Source organism: Plutella xylostella, chromosome 14 (genome assembly GCF_932276165.1).
Source record: "Plutella xylostella chromosome 14, ilPluXylo3.1, whole genome shotgun sequence".
In the NCBI taxonomy this organism is placed as follows: domain Eukaryota; kingdom Metazoa; phylum Arthropoda; class Insecta; order Lepidoptera; family Plutellidae; genus Plutella; species Plutella xylostella.
Window position 1 is genome coordinate 6,608,635 of NC_063994.1, and position 16,376 is coordinate 6,625,010.

The window sequence follows — 16,376 nt, forward strand, 5'->3', positions numbered from 1 at the left end:
AGTCTCGTGTTTGTCAGACACGCTGAGAAGCTATTGCTCATTGCCAGCAGAAATCAGGATATTTGTGCTAAAACTCTGTCAACTTATTCCGCTTTAGAAGTACTTACAAGAGTATGATTAATTTGAAAACTGAAAGGTATGCGTAGGTTATCTTTCTAAGTACAAAAAATCATCTGACTCATTTTACTTGAATAAACAGTGAGTACACGGTCTTATCTCGATTTAGTCATTTTCCTACAACAGATAACAGGGACTATCAATAAACAATTCATAATGTAACTCTTGCATGATGGTATTTTTATGTGACAAAATAATTTGTAAAAAAATACGAGAACAAGTTAGAATATGATGAATCTGGGATTTCCTGCAATAATCTGATGCGAATTAGGTAAATCTTAAAAATAAAACAGTAGCTTAAAAGATTTTGACTAGAAATACACAAATAAGTAAGTACAATATATTATGTAACTTAATGAAAACAAGTCGTAATCAGATAGCTAAATTAAACTAACCCAGTAGCAATTCCACAGATACACTGAATAAAACATAACCGTCCACAATAACGTTGAAACCAGCGGATTAGGACAAAGAATTTGGCACACCTAACACTTCTATTTGCTATCTTATCACAACACCGAGATAACAGTTTATCACGAAGCACCTCCACTATGAAGCGGCAGTACCGACCCACCAGCACACTACACCTGTCGCCGAAACTTTTCATAAAATCACTGATAACGCAGACAAAACTGACCAAAACCATGAAAGTGATATAGACAATACAATGGGGTGTGTAAAGTTAGTGTTTTTAGCTTTACTTCTTAGTGTAAGTGTGAAAGGACAGGAGGACGCTATAATTAATGAGGACAGTTTAGTGAATGACGTCACGAGTGTAGTGAGTAATGACTTGGAGGTTCCTGTAGTCGCTGAAGCGAAGGAGGTGGGAGTGGAAGGAGTTGTGGAAGAAACAGCTCCAGTGGAAGTGATAGCCGAATCTGATGCGGTGGCAGTGAGGAGTGGGCGGTACCAGGCGCTCAATGATGCTCTCAACGAGGGTCCAGTGGACCTCCAAGCCGTGGACCTGGATGAGCAGCTCGGGAGGCAGCTGCTGAACCCCCCCTCAACCACGGCAACTACTAATAATGAGTATGGTAAGATTCTTTGAAGCATTTTTTCTGCTTCATCTCATACGATCCTAAGGAATTATGAAGGGTGATTTTTTTCCAGGCAAGCCGAGTAAGAACTAACTACTTCAGTAAAATATTTACAAAAGTCAACATAAAAATACCTGAAATTACTATTTAAAAAACAAAACAATCGATAATCTAACTAATCATTTCACAGTGAGAAACTGACTAATTCTAGGTCTACTTAGTTTTTGTTTTCATAGTTATTAGTACTTATAGTAAAATTTCAGTCTGAATGGATCATGTACACTTTTACACGACACACGTATACCTGCTTAGGCACTAAGTACCTAGGTATAAATTGTTAAAATGAATCATAGCGGTACTTGAACTTCTCAATATTTTGAAGAATACTCCCTTTACTTGTCAAGTACATTAAAATATGCTATCGAATATACAATGTATAAATCAATAACTATACCTCACCGGCCAATATTCCGTTAGTTATCTATTGTCCTTATTTTCCATTTATTACGGTCGATCCGCCGATAGTAAAGATAAAAATATTAGATCATGCTTCAATGTTAACTATTATACTTACGTGCTCCATTTCTGGATTCATTCGATAATGTTATCGAATCGATTTATAGTAGTCGCTTATTTCCCATGGGAAACCCGGGATAAAATTATGGTTATGGTAGCTAGGGATAACACGTAAAAATTAAAACTTTGTGTACTTAAGTAGATGTGGGATAGTTTTGCTCCTCGACCTACGATTCTTAATTCTAGAATGCCCTGGGTTTTTAGTAATATTATTATATTAAAGTATCATTCATTTGTTATACAGCACTTCAAAGTTTAATTCAGGTTACAAACCTCTACATACTTATCAAAATGTATATAACAACGCTAGATAACAAGCCGCACCTTACTAATGAAAACTGAAAAATTACAACTCCTTCAGTATTCTAAACTAGTTTCTGCCCAAGAAGACATTTTAAATTAGTAGCTTTATACAGTAAAGGTATGTCAATTAAATTGATAAGTACGGGCCCTTATCAGAAACCATAGCTGGTGCAGATAATAAACTTCTTTCATAATTTATACTATAAACGAAGGATGAAATCATCACAGCGTTTGCGTTGAGATCAACATTTTTAGGGCACTCGCGGGAATTTAGTTCAAGATTATTTTTAATTTTCAGCATTAGCTTCACATAGTTTTAAAAGCGTTTTTTAATTGGATTTCCAGAGTAAAAACTAATAGCAGCGAATGTTTTTTGAAACCGTAACGTTTTGTCGTTTTGGTGTTTAGTTACTTATGAAAATACTAGCTGTTCCCGCGAGCTTCGCTTCGCCTTAAAAGTTTTCCCGTGGGAATTCCGGGATAAAAAGTAGCCTATGTTCTTTCCCAGAGTCTAGACCATCTGTATACCAACTTTTATTCATTAAAATGAAAGCGTAACAGACAGACAGACAGACACAGTTACTTTTGCATTTATAATATTAAGTTAGGATATGTAGTTACAAATACATATCACTTATACTTAAGTTGTACTTAAGTTTTTTAACTTACCTAGTGTTTTTTCGAGGTGATTGAACCCAAGCAAGTTCTTAGCGTTAAGTTATTGTTTCACTAAAATTGCACCATTCATTCAGATAACAAGGTAACTTGGGAAAGGTTTCAGTTTTCTTTCAGTAGGTATACCTACAAAGTATCTATAATTCCTGTCCATTGAGCTTGTGCTTTGGTAGGTAGTTGAAGACCACCATTAAAGATAATGTGTTTGATGATAACTTATCAAATCGATATTTTAATAAAACGGTTCACTGTATTGTACTAACAAAGCCTTTTCATTTATTTGACAAGAGTAAATAAGTAAATAAAAAAACATTGAAGTCCACTTTCACTGTCGTCAGAAGCTCCAATTAGGTACTTAACTACCTACTTAGCGATAAGCCACGGTCAGCGCGTCCTTTCAAAGCATTTACTTGTCTATTTATGGTGGCTTTTTACTGCTTTAAGTATATGCATTTTCGATATCAAATACTAAATAAATAAACCAGTCTACTTCATAGGTACCTTAGTAAAAGTTTAATGGGTAAAGAAAGGAAACAAACAAAAGAGTACCTATATCACTTCTTATATCCTACAACGCATAGATACATAGGTGTTTTACGCTACCACGGCTTTCATTACGCTTGAAAGCTGTCACGTCGTCAAAATAAAGCATTTCCTTATACACAGTCAACTTTATTTGCACCAAGAATATCATCGTACCATCTTATGTTTCTGTTAACCTCTCCAGCGCACATCGACGGGCGGGTCCTGCCGTCCACGACCTACCAGAACAACGGGCAGTCCTACATCATCACGCAGCAGAGACTGCAGCAGGTCCGGGGCAACTTCCTGTACTGGTTCTACGACCAGGGGGGCGATGAGAACATCGGGGACTACCAGAGAGACATCCACTCCTCGACTCCGCAGATCCATAAGAACTTCAACTTTCAGTTGCCGTTCTTTGGGTTCAGGTTCAATTATACACGGGTGAGTTTTGAATCATAAATTTTCTATATCAGTCATCAACTCATCAGCGACCATGCTATAGTCCACATGTTATAATTTTACAATAAACACCTCTGAAAAGATATCAAAACATTCCACAATTCGGTTGCACAAACTGCGGTTTGCAGCAGACAGTTATATCCATAACATGAGTTTTAAATTACAGATATGTAGACTAACTACATAAGTACACTTAACAACTTGGTTATAGATAAATATAGGCTGATAAAAACTTCTAAAACTCTTTTCCAGGTCTCAATGCACGGTTACCTACAGTTCAGCGATCCCCCGGACCACTACACGTACCCCCTGTCGTTCCCCATCAAGGACTGGCCTCAGCTGAACGACCCTTCTTTCATCGGCATCTTCTTCAGCAAGTGCCGTATCGGGTCACAGAGGCCAGAGGACCCCGACCAAAGAAGACCTGGCATTTACTTCCGAATGGACCGAGATCTTCAGGTAAACCATCAACTGCTAAGTACATTGTTATAATTTGCTGCTACGTCTCTGCTGTCTACTACTCCGTATATATGTCCTTGTGTAGAACTTAAGTACTATCGAAAGCTAAGAATCTTTAACACCATTTGCAACCGGTAACATTTCATTCCAGCTCTGAAATAACATCATCATCACTGTATCGTCATATCTGTTAATCATCTCCTTGTATTTCAAACAATACTCAGCATATTCTTTTGCTCCGGAGAGTAATACTTGCACCACAACTACCTCACAATCATATAGACTTACTCTCTTACATCCAAAGGTTGTCTGGTAGAGATTGCTATAAGCAATAAGGCCGCCTCTTTGTACTGTTTTATTTTTAAGTTTTGTTTTTTTTTGTAATTTTTGTTCTTGGTGCAAATAAAGTGTTTTGTATTGTATTGTATTGTAATTGGTAAAAAAAGCTGTTCATCAGGATATTTTATACTTATACGATGAACAGAAGCGTTAAATTCATCAGGTAATTTTATATTCATACGATAAATAGCATTTGACTTTGACTTTCACTTTGCTCCTCCTACCCAGGCTCGTACAGACCAGCTCGGCGTGGAGATGCGCGAACGCCTGATGTGGGACATCCGCGAGGGCGTCATCGGCTCGGAGAACTTCTTCCCCAAACACGCCGTCACCGTCACCTGGAAGAATATGTCCTTCGCTGGAGGCATCGACAACTCGCTTTACAAGGTATACTTAAGTACGAGGTTTTTGTTATGAACTCTACGTTTTTGGTTTCCGTTGAAAGCAAAACAAACCCGAAATTGATGCTATTTGCAAAATTGTTCACGTGTCTTTGGCTTTCTTTCAGACGAACACCTTCCAAATGGTTCTAGCCACAGATGAAGTGTTTACGTATGCAATTTTCAACTACTTGGAGATCAACTGGAGTGCACACACTGAGGCTGGTGGTGACACCACTGGAGGGGAAGGTGGAGTGCCAGCTTATGTAAGTGAAGAATTTACTAACAAACTTAATTGTGCACTATTTCGAGTCAACAACTAATTTGTATTTGTATCATTTAGATTGGTTTCAACGCCGGCAACGGGACTCAAAGCTACGAATACAAGCCATACTCACAAGCATCCGTTCTACGTGATCTAACCAGCAGAGGATGGGCCAACGGTTTCCCAGGGCGTCACATATTCAGAATCGACGAGAAAATACTCATGGGTACTTGTAACAAGGATATCGGTGAGTAATGATCCACAACTATTAAGTTATTGGTTGATATCATTGTAACTTAACTTACGATTTCTATGTTTCGTATCTGTTCTTAGATGGTGCCAATCTACCTCTTATGTTTGCTCCGGAGAGTGGAAACATGCTTGGAGGAACTATCGTCAACATCACGGGTCCTTGCTTCAACCCCAACGATCGCATCACCTGTCGCTTCGATACTGAGTCCGTCGTGGGAGCAGTGGTTGACATCAACCGCGCCATCTGTGTACAGCCCAGGTTCTGGCATAATGGCTACGCTAGGTTCGAAGTGGCTATCAATAATGAGCCTTATAAGTGGAAGGGAAAATATTTTGTTGGTAAGATTTCACTGATCTTTAATTAATCTTTTATCGCCTTTAGTGTCCCGCTCTGACTTTTACTACGTGCCTAGTTAGTTGTATAGCATAGCTTGATAATGAAATTTCACTTTCAGAAACCCCTGCTTCAGCTACCGAAAAGATATTCCTCGACAATGCAGTCCACGAGAGATACCCACCAGAAGTGAAGGTCACATGGGACAGATTCAACTTGACTACCAACTTGAATGTCCAGCTGCAGATAAGTCTGTGGGGTTACAAGGAGGTCACCATCAGACCGCAGCTGGAGTTTATCGACATGATTGAAGTCGGTGTCGCTAATACTGGAGAATACGTCATCAACCCACAGAATTTCAGAAACAGGGAGAATATCATGCACAATGACATGCAGTTCGGTTTCTTGCAAATCAATTTAACAACGCCAGATGTTTACAAGGGTATTCCAATTTCACCGTAAGTTTATTTCTTACAGGCATTCTTGTTTTAATCTACTTTCAGCTTTGATCAAATTCATTTACTTAAGTACCAATAACTTTTTCTTTCCAGTGTTCTGTGGAGTCGTCCAATACCATTAGCTTGGTATTTCGCGCCGCAATGGGAAAGAATCCACGGTCAGAAGTGGCCCCAGACTATGTGTAATAACTGGCTGAGGACCGACCGGTTTCTGAAGAACTTCGCGTCACAAGTGTGGGTGTGCCCATGCACCCTGGAGCACGCTCTGCTGGACAAGGGCCGGTTCATGCCTGACCCTCACTGCGATAAAGACACGAACCCAACTTGCAGATACAACTGGGGTGGAGTCCATTGTGTTAGGAGCGGTAGTGCAAGGTTAGAAAGCTTGATCTTTATTTAATGCTCAGTCGTTTCCTATCCTTTAATTAATTTATTTATTTACCTACCAATGTTTCATTTCCAGTGCGGAAGGTTCAGGTCAGCAATGTTGCTACGACAAGAACCACTACCTCATGTTGACCTACGATCAGATGTGGGGATCCAGGCCCCAGCGCTCCCACGACTTTGGGTTTACTCCTTACAACGAAGCCAACAAAGTGCCCTCCCTGTCCCATTGGTTCCATGACATGGTGCCCTTCTACCAGTGCTGTGCGTGGCAGGAGGAGCAATCAGTTGGATGTGAAACTTACAGGTAAATTTACAGCTTTACTGTTGTACTGAACTCATTCTCCTTACTGACTCAAATGACACCATAAATTCATTATCGTGTTCAATGTGCAAGCAATAATTGGTCATCTTTTCTAGATTTGAAAGAAGACCCTCGCAAGACTGTGTGGCGTACCAGTCGCCAGGAGTGGCAGGAATATTTGGTGATCCTCATATCGTTACCTTTGATGATCTTCAGTACACTTTCAACGGAAAAGGTTTGTAACAAAACATAATATTTGTGAACAAGATTCATCGTCATCATGATTGACCATCCTCCATTTTACAATATCCTTTCTCTTTCAGGTGAATATGTTTTGGTGAAAGTGGATCACCCCAACCTGAAATTGGACGTGCAAGGAAGGTTCGAGCAGGTTTCCAGAAACATCTACGGGCCCGTCAATGCCACACATCTGACTTCCATAGTTGCAGCTTCCAACAACTCCGTGCCTATTGAAGTAAGTTCATTTTTTACCTCCCATTTACTCCCTCTGTAATGCTAAAAAAAGTAATGAAGTAGGTACTTATCTTAATGTTTATTATCGCAGATTCGTCTCAGGCCACAGCATGCTCAATGGCGCTACCATTTGGACGTATTCGCTGACAACAAACGAGTTTACTTTGACAGAGCTGCTTTGAGAGTGCAATACTTCCCAGGTGAGATTCTACAATCCATCCAGTTGTTACATTGTAATCCTCCCAACTTCCAAAGCAATAGAGGGCCATCCCTCCAATGTTCAATTATCTATCCTCATCGGTAAAAAAACCAAGACAACAGTCTCCATCACCACTAACCGCTCCGTCATCGTCAAGAAATGATAACATCCGTTAATTCTTGCAGGAGTGACAGTCTACCAGCCCATGTACGTGCTGAACCAGTCCGAGATCGTGGTGATGTTCTCGTCTGGTGCCGGGCTGGAGGTGGTGGAGAACAAGGGCTTCATGACCGCCAGGGTCTACCTTCCGTGGACGTATGTGGTGAGTTCAGAGGCTTTTTCAAGATATTTTAGATATAATATCACCCAGCTTTTGACTTCTGGTATGATTCATATTACTGTAGGACATCATGTTTGGTGTAATGAAGAACATCCACCGTACCACCTCCGACAGTTTTTCCATGCAGTTTGAAAGGATGATTGATTGCTAATGTCTGAAGAATGGTGTGTCAGCGCGGCCATACAAGCCATTATGCTCAAGGCTGTTGTGTAAACGCTGATGTGTAAACGTTTCACAGGCGCTTATATAGATTTATTCATCTTCCAGAACCAAACAAAAGGCTTATTCGGCAACTGGTCGTTCGACATCAACGATGACTTCACGAGGCCGGACGGAAACATCGTCAACGTCGACCTCAACAACTTCCAGTCAGCTCATAACGACTTCGCACAACATTGTAAGTATCTTGATCTTACCACTAATTATTGAAATCTTTTTAGCCATCTATAATATCATGTACATAGGTACAGTCTTGGGCAAAGAAGCCTGGCCTCTGTCAGGTAGTGTTGTAACTATGAAGGGATCAAGTTTTCTTTCTCAAAATTGTAGGTACAACTACCATTTTTTGCCATCGATGCCATTTGATACGAATCAGTACTGTCTGTCAACACCTCACTCAATAAAAACTCTTCCAGGGCGCCTCTCCGATAGAGAGCAGAAAGACATAGGAGTGGCGATGTTCGTCAGAGAGTACGGACGAACAGCCGCCTACTACAACGATGACCAGTTCAGGCCAAACTTCTTGCGAGAACCAGCAGACTTCCTACCAGCCAACCGGTCCTTCGACGTATCCAGGGCCACCGAACTCTGCCAAGATTCCTACCAGTGCCGATACGACTACGGAATGACCCTCAACAGAGATATGGCTGAGTTCACCAAGAACTATTTGTCTTCTATCGTGAGTTGATAATTTCATTTCTTGTGTGTAAAGTTATTTTTAATCGGACAACGGTATCGGTTTGTAAACGTTATCAAAGGAAGCCACTTGAAGATTAGGTCAGTTAATACCGAGAATATAATATGTACTTTAAGTGCGTATTTACTTATTTACCTGTGATAGGATCATGAGTCACCGACTCATCACATAATGAATAGTCTCGTAATTTGTAGTTATCACGCAATTATTATGACTCCCTTGGGCTAGGTACACCATTGTCAATAGTGAGTCATACCTACATAGAACTCTGACTAGCTGATTTTTTGTGTTTTACCAAAAGCAAAAGGCTAAGTACCAAACTAATATAACAACACAATAAGCTGCATGCATCAGACTTTTTTTAAATGATTCAATATTTAATGCAATAGTAAACTACTGGATACCTACGACGATATTATTATTATACGTAATACGTATACTTGGCTACGACCCACTACCTACCACACCTACATTGTTTATGATGAAACTTAATAGACACCTAGGCTATAAAATAAAGAATTTAATAAATTAAAAGTCAATGAACATAAACCAGCGTGCGTGCATCGAGATGCGTCTGCGCACACCATTGTTCTTGCAATTATAATGCATCAAGGTCTACAACCACATCTTAGCTATGACAAAAATTACTCAGCAGTCTGCCTGTGACTGTTGTGGGAACCGGCTTCAATAGCCCTCAATAATAATAACCATATTACATTGCTTGTAGACAAACATCAAGGAGAAAAACGCAAGGAGAGTCATCAGTTGTGGCATCTTGGAGACACCGCGGTTCGGACGGAAAAGCAACTTCTTCTTCACTCCCGGAACTACGGTAAGTTTAGTGAGCGTTTATCTATAGATATAGGTACTTAAATGGTACATTTATGTGTCAATTATTTCTACCTACCACGACTAAGTAGTATACTGTACGCAACGAGTACCAACAACACAAGTAATAGACCATCAATACTTAAAATACTGTTATTTCTTTTAAGGTGAACTTTGAGTGCAATCAAAACTTTATCCTGATCGGTGACAAGCGCCGAGCTTGCGAAAGTGACGGTCGGTGGAACCTGCCCGACTATGGCTACACCGAGTGCCTACGTAAGTTAACAACCTCCCTTTATTTAATACATACCTATATTGCTTAAAAATACATAAACACTACGTTTACTTACGCAATTTTCAAGAGCATATTTGAGACCTTACCCTTGCTTTGACATCCAGGTAACCAGGAGTACTCGCAACGCGCACTATTCCTGACGTGGGGCGTCATTGTGGCAGTCATTCTACCTCTAGGCCTCTTGATCTGCCTCCTCTGGTTCTGGTGCTGGTACAAGCCTAAATCTGAGGGCAAAGAGGGCTTCCGATTCGAAGATATTCCGCGGTCAAAGTCAGCCTCACGACTTAATTTAAGATCAGCCTCGATGGGCAACCTCACTGATACCATGAAGTCTTCCACTCTTCGAAGTGCTTCCAGTAAAGCTAAATTAGCCGATAGTGATAGTCCTACTGAGGAGACTCCCATTAATAAATCGTTAATAGCCAGGTCGGCCCCCGCGATCCCTCAGCCACAAGATGGCGAGAGCTCAGGCATAGGATATACCAACTCAAACAAAAGTGATTCTGGTAAATCTGATAACAGTTCGCTTCAGAAAAAGCGCAGAGGCTATGATAAAACTTATCGCACTAATGAGCCTCTTCCGGGCGCGCCGGATGTCGAGTTTCCAGAGAAGCTTTGGGATCTGTCTGAGGAGGACCTTCTGTCTTTGACGTCTCCTTCTGACACGGAATCTAACAGAGACTCTACTCTGACTCGGCCAGCTAAAGACATCCAGTATGTGAGCAAGCCGCGGCAGACCGGGCGCCACGCCCTTCTGGGTAGTGACTCTGGCTACTCCACTAAAGATGGATCCGAAGATCCTTATGCACAGAAATTTGAAGGAAAATACAGCCCTATTTCTTCTGCATACTCTCCAACTTATTCTGAAATTTACTCTCCACCAATAAGCCCTACTTCAGACAACAGTCCAAGAAATACGTATGACCGGGGAACACCCAAATATTCCGAAAAACTTTTTTCCGAATTTGATAACCCCGAATATGTAATTTACGAAATATTGCAATACCGATTTTTTAAAATACCGAATTATAATAATCACGATAATTATAATTTCGAATATTATAATCACGAATATTGTTATTACGATTGTTAAATATACGAATGTTAAAAAATACGATTACTTTAATATACGAAAAATAAAATACCGATTTATTATAATCACGAAAAAGTCAAATCCCGATCGGAAATATGATAATTCGTGATTTTGACAAAAAAACATAAACGACTTTAAAACTTTAGAACCAAAACCAAAAGATAGGTGCGACGACGAGCAAAGCGAGGAGGAGCGTGTTAGGTGCACATAGATATCGAAAAACAAAGCGGAGCGCAGCGAAGCGGAGCGGAGCCTTTCAAATATAGAGCAAAATAATTGTTAGGATTTTTATGGTGTTTAAACTTAAAAACCTTAGGACCTAAACCTAAAGATAGGTGCGACGACGAGCAAAGCTAGGAGGAGCGTGTTAGGTGCACATAGATATCGAAAAACAAATCGGAGCGCAGCGAAGCGGAGCGGAGCTTTTCAAATATAAAGCAAAACAATTGCTAGGATTTTTATGGTGTTTAAACTTAAAAACCTTAGGACCTAAACCTAAAGATAGGTGCGACGACGAGCAAAGCGAGGAGGAGCGTGTTAGGTGCACATAGATATCAAAAAACAAAGCGGAGCGCAGCGAAGCGGAGCGGAGCGTTTCAAATATAGAGCAAAGCAATTGCTAGGATTTTTATGGTGTTTAAACTTAAAAACCTTAGGACCTAAACCTAAATATAGGTGCGACGACGAGCAAAGCGAGGAGGAGCGTGTTAGGTGCACATTGATATCGAAAAACAAAGCGGAGCGCAGCGAAGCGGAGCGGAGCGTTTCACATAATATAGCTTAAAAAATATTGTTTTATACGCATTATGCTGCATTATTCATAATAGATAATCATTTCTTGTTAACTAAGAAACATTCGGGAATTTGTATTTTCGGAATATTAAAACTTCGGGATTCGTAATTTAAATAATTCGATATAATAAAAATCGTACTTTTGAAACATCGAAATAATAATATTCGGAAAATTGTCTTTCGTCATTTTAATAAATGTGTTGTTTGAAATTTCGTTTATAAACTATTCGTGATTTTCGTTATTCGGAAACTTAAAATTCGGGATTGTGAATTATTCGGAACTATGAAATTCGAAATTTAAAAAATCGTTATTTTCATATTCGTAAAAAAGTAATTCGGAATTATGTAGTGTACCCGTATGACCGTCCAGGATTACCTGAAGCACCTAAAAGTGCCCCTATTGACCCAATAAGGACGTTCACAATGCCTCCAGTCAGAGGCAAGTCGGTGGAGACTCTCATAGATCCACCAACTGCCAGTGAGATCCCAAGCTTCTCAGGTAGATCCACGATGGTCTAATCTAGCTCAAATCTGAAATTAGATGCTGAAGATTTTATTATTTTACCAACGTAAAGCCATTTTATGTAGCAATACCACCGAGGTTAGACAAGACTGCCCTTTAAAATGACAATATTGTAGGAGAACTGGGCCTATTCGTTTTGTAATAAAATTAATAAAAGTAGAATTTTAAGATAGGTAGGATAGTGAGTTAATTTTTGCACATTCATAGATCAAGGCACTTATATGTATTAGTTTGCTAGGTAAGTATAAGCAGTATTAATGAGGTTCCCATCAAGGTATCATTGTAATGTTTTATGTTAAGAAAACGATTCTAAAGAAAATAAATTATTGCGAAGAAAATGCAACTGAAATCATGGTAAGAGGAAATTTCTGTTCCGCGGTACGGTAGAATGACTTCCAAAATGAAGTGTCACAATGTCACAAACTTTTAATAGGAAAGCAAGACATAAAAGATTCGTAGATAATGCAATACCAAGTCGCGAACCACCTGAGTGGAATAGAAATTTTCTCCAGCTAAATGATGGTAATTATTTCGTTATTTCCCTAAACCGACGAGATTATGACTTGCTTTCTTATCTTAAATCAACAAGAGTATGTGGGTCACACGGACGGTTGGTACACATTTTTATATATTTAAACGTAGATAAAAGATTTAGGTCCCAGATAACAGTGATAGCTTGATACGCTATGGTGTTATATTATTGACTTTGCATTACGTTAGTTCATGCAGAAAATTCTTTCTGAATCATGTAATTTGATTACAGAGGTTAGTGTCCTACATTCAGGATTCACCAAGTATCTAGTACCTCTATCTACATACCTACTATCTACTTTGAGAGTTATTTAAAGAAGTCGCTCTGAATAATTTGACCTACCTATACCTAGTAACCAGAAAGCTAACTTCATGAATTAATCAAATCAATATTGATTCATAAAACACCTTTGCCCATTCATTTTCTGAAATTACATTGCATCATCATTAGCCAATTAAACTCTTCCACTGCTAGACAAAGGAACATCAAAACACCCTGTCGGCAGCTTTCCTTTCAACCAATATTGCAGCAGTCTAAGCTTTCCGGTAATGGTTATAGTTGCTCGTCAATTGTTTCATTATCATCAGCCAATCATCCCGATCATCATGATCTGGCAATCATCCAGATCATCATCATAAGTCAACAATCTTGTATCCCTCATTAACAACCCTTCCACCCTCAGGCAACCAGGAGTATTCCTCGCGCACACTGGGCGCCACGTGGGGCATCATCTCGGCGGTGATGCTGCCCATCGTCATCGTGCTCATCTGCATCGGCTGGAGGATCCTCCAGCGGAGGAAGGCTGAAGAGAAGGAGGATGACGAGTTTATGATCAAGTGAGTTTAGAGTGGAGTAAATGGTAGATGTAGCAGAGACGGGTGGGTTTTGAGTAGGTCACCAATCAAGGCATAGTTTATCTTTTACAGAATTTTACAGACGTTAATGTTTAACCAACTTTGATTTAAAAAAGGGATGAGGGTGGTACTGAGTCAGGGCTTGGGTCCTTGGGGTTGCATGGGTGAACCAAATTCTGATCATACAATATAGATAAATATACTAACATAGGCTAAGGACGTTGTTACTATAATATACCTAGACCGTTAGTTGTCTGTTGAATAAATAAATTACTTAAATTAAATATAAGTTTGAGGAAACCAGTAGCGTTGCTAACTGGTCGAATAAACTACCACACTCTTGTGACCTGTGACCTTTCATACCGTTGATGTAGACGCTCTTACAATTAAGGCAACCCTCTAAGAACTTAACCAAATTTACCTCGCTCTTTCCCAGAACAACTGCAATCGACCCGGAAGACTCTTTCAAAGTGAACTCCGACTCGGAAAGCATTCCTTACAAGAAGGACCTCGGGGAGGACAGTCCGTTGCCAACTGACCCCGTGACTGTGGGAGACTCATCCGACCAGCCCGGGTACCAATACGACCAGGCCAGGGCGCTAGCAGACGAGTTCAATCAGGGACAGCAGAGCCGACAGTGGGCCGGGGAAACGGAAATTAATTAACTAAGTAGTTTTTTTTATTTTTATTAGTTTAGTTAACTAAGTTTGTTTTTAATTATTGCCGCCATGCACTTTTTGTTTAATTTTATATTCTATTCTACCTACTTTTAAAACCTAATAGGTACCTAAAGTAGTAAGATCATTGTGTGTATTAGCTACTCTAATATTTCTATCATGCTCTCTTGTATTTTGGTGTAAAAGTGTTTATTACAGAGAGATATTGGTACTTGTTGTTGTATATTTCTATGTAACTATAATTTAAGTAAATAATAAAATAGGTATATTACCTTCCTTTTTGGCATTTTACAACAGGTAGGTTTACAATATTTTATTTGTCTAGGTAAGTTAAATTAATATCCCACCACGACAGCTTCAACACAGAATCCTTGTACCTTATGTTTTAGATAGGTAGCATTTTATACCTACGTACAAAAGTAGGTATATACCTATGGAGATGGAAGCTATAATATTTTTAAGCATTTAACTAACTACGTACTTCCCATAAAGACCGCGCATCCGAGCGTAGAGCATTGGTTCCAGCCTAACTAGATAGGTAGGTACCTATAGCTACCCTACACTTAGCAAAAACAAAACTGTTACCTATCTTAATGTTAATTTATAAGTTAAATTTATGTATTACTTTACTACATACTTAAGTAAAAATTTTGAACATAAACCTATTTGGTAAATAAATTAAGATAAAAACCCAGCAGTGTCTCTATCTTTACCATAGACCTACTACAGTGCCACAAACTTATAGTGCCACAATCTTATCTGTTCCGGTGGTCAAAATGTGCAACAACGAGACGTCATTGTCAAACGTCATTTCATACTCTGTGCGTTATTTGAGTTGTCAATTTCTGCGAATAAGCTGACGCTACGTTATTTAATTTGTTTTGTGATTTTCTGGGTGAAATACTGCCAAAAACTCTGTAATGTGATGCAAGAAAAGTAATACTATATATATTGGCTTTATGCAGGAAGAATAACGTATTCAGGCGCCTTTAATTCCGTTTGAAAAATTGGAAGAACGAGTTGCAGCGGCTACAGGTTAGTGTTGCCAAATATGACGAATAATTTTACCCAATTATACTCCATGTAATTTTATGAAATATTTTCCCGAGAGGCCCGTGCCCCAGCAGTGGGGACGGGATGGGTCGTGGTACTCGTGATGAAAAGTATATAATCTTTATTTTTCTTTGGTTACAGGTGTGAGGACGTGACATGATACTTTAAATCTTAGGCAATATACCAAGAAGAATTTCGCGCACCTGCAGCGATTTTAGACGAAATAATGATGATTTATGACATGTCATTGTTTTCCCAACTTATCAAGAGTTGGCTGAAAGAAATTGCTTTTTAGCAATTAGCCTTTGGAAGGAGACCCGTGCCCCAGCAGTGGGGACGTGATGGGTCGAGATGATGATGATGATGATGATGAATTAGCCTTTGCACACTGTCTGAATTTCTTTTAATTGTATGCTTTTGTTTCTTGTTACTTTAGAAAATGTAAAATAAAGTGTTCAAAAATAATACTTAATTAATAGTTTTTTTAAGTCTATCTATCTCGTTATTCTCACGGCCCACATATATTACCTATACCATTGTAATCTAGATTTAATCTCCTATATCAAAAGCAGAACATAATCAGAACTAATTTTATTTCTGTTCGCCGTGGACAAATTTTCCATACAACAAATGTCGTTTGATATATTATATCCACTTTCATTTACTATCGACCCTATATTTTGATTTATCTATACTTATGAATGTATTAAATTTTGCCTATTTCTGGTTTATAATTATAACAATAGGTAATAGCAGAAATGCATTGTCGTTTAAACCAGAAATAGGCAAAATTTAATCGATGGAATCACTGGATTCCATGACAGCGACGTCGCCACCGGAACAGATAAGATTGTGGCACTATATCTGTTCCGGTGACAGTTCAAGTAAATGTCTAATATTTCTTCATGTAATTTGCCCTTGCGGTTATAATAA

General features: G+C 39.2%; 1 protein-coding gene across 2 annotated transcripts; it reads left to right on the forward strand.

Moving 5' to 3' along the window:
• The first annotated feature begins 664 nt into the window (after nt 1-664).
• On the forward strand, nt 665-14,957 carry LOC105397210 (protein mesh). 2 transcript variants are annotated; one of them, XM_038120302.2, is made up of 22 exons: nt 665-1,151; nt 3,436-3,674; nt 3,945-4,151; nt 4,719-4,877; nt 4,999-5,136; nt 5,214-5,382; nt 5,469-5,726; nt 5,843-6,179; nt 6,273-6,554; nt 6,643-6,870; nt 6,984-7,102; nt 7,191-7,342; nt 7,433-7,541; nt 7,726-7,862; nt 8,148-8,277; nt 8,516-8,778; nt 9,524-9,628; nt 9,792-9,900; nt 10,024-10,836; nt 12,160-12,251; nt 13,550-13,695; nt 14,150-14,957. In XM_038120302.2, the coding sequence occupies exons 1-22, from the start codon at nt 785-787 to the stop codon at nt 14,376-14,378; spliced, it is 4,788 nt and encodes a 1,595-aa protein (XP_037976230.2). In that variant the 5' UTR covers nt 665-784; the 3' UTR covers nt 14,379-14,957. The 2 variants fall into 2 exon arrangements, with proteins under 2 accessions (XP_037976230.2, XP_048481293.1); XM_048625336.1 differs by lacking the exons at nt 10,024-10,836; nt 12,160-12,251 and having other exon boundaries at nt 13,542-13,695.
• The last annotated feature ends 1,419 nt before the right edge of the window (nt 14,958-16,376 follow it).

Excerpts from the sequence above, each read along its gene's own strand:
- LOC105397210 (XM_038120302.2), top strand. The coding sequence starts at position 785 with ATGGGGTGTGTAAAGTTAGTGTTTTTAGCTTTACTTCTTAGTGTAAGT. Across the intron at positions 8,278-8,515 it reads TAACGACTTCGCACAACATT|GGCGCCTCTCCGATAGAGAG; the intron begins GTAAGTATCTTG and ends AAACTCTTCCAG. Across the intron at positions 10,837-12,159 it reads AGACAACAGTCCAAGAAATA|CGTATGACCGTCCAGGATTA; the intron begins CGTATGACCGGG and ends ATGTAGTGTACC.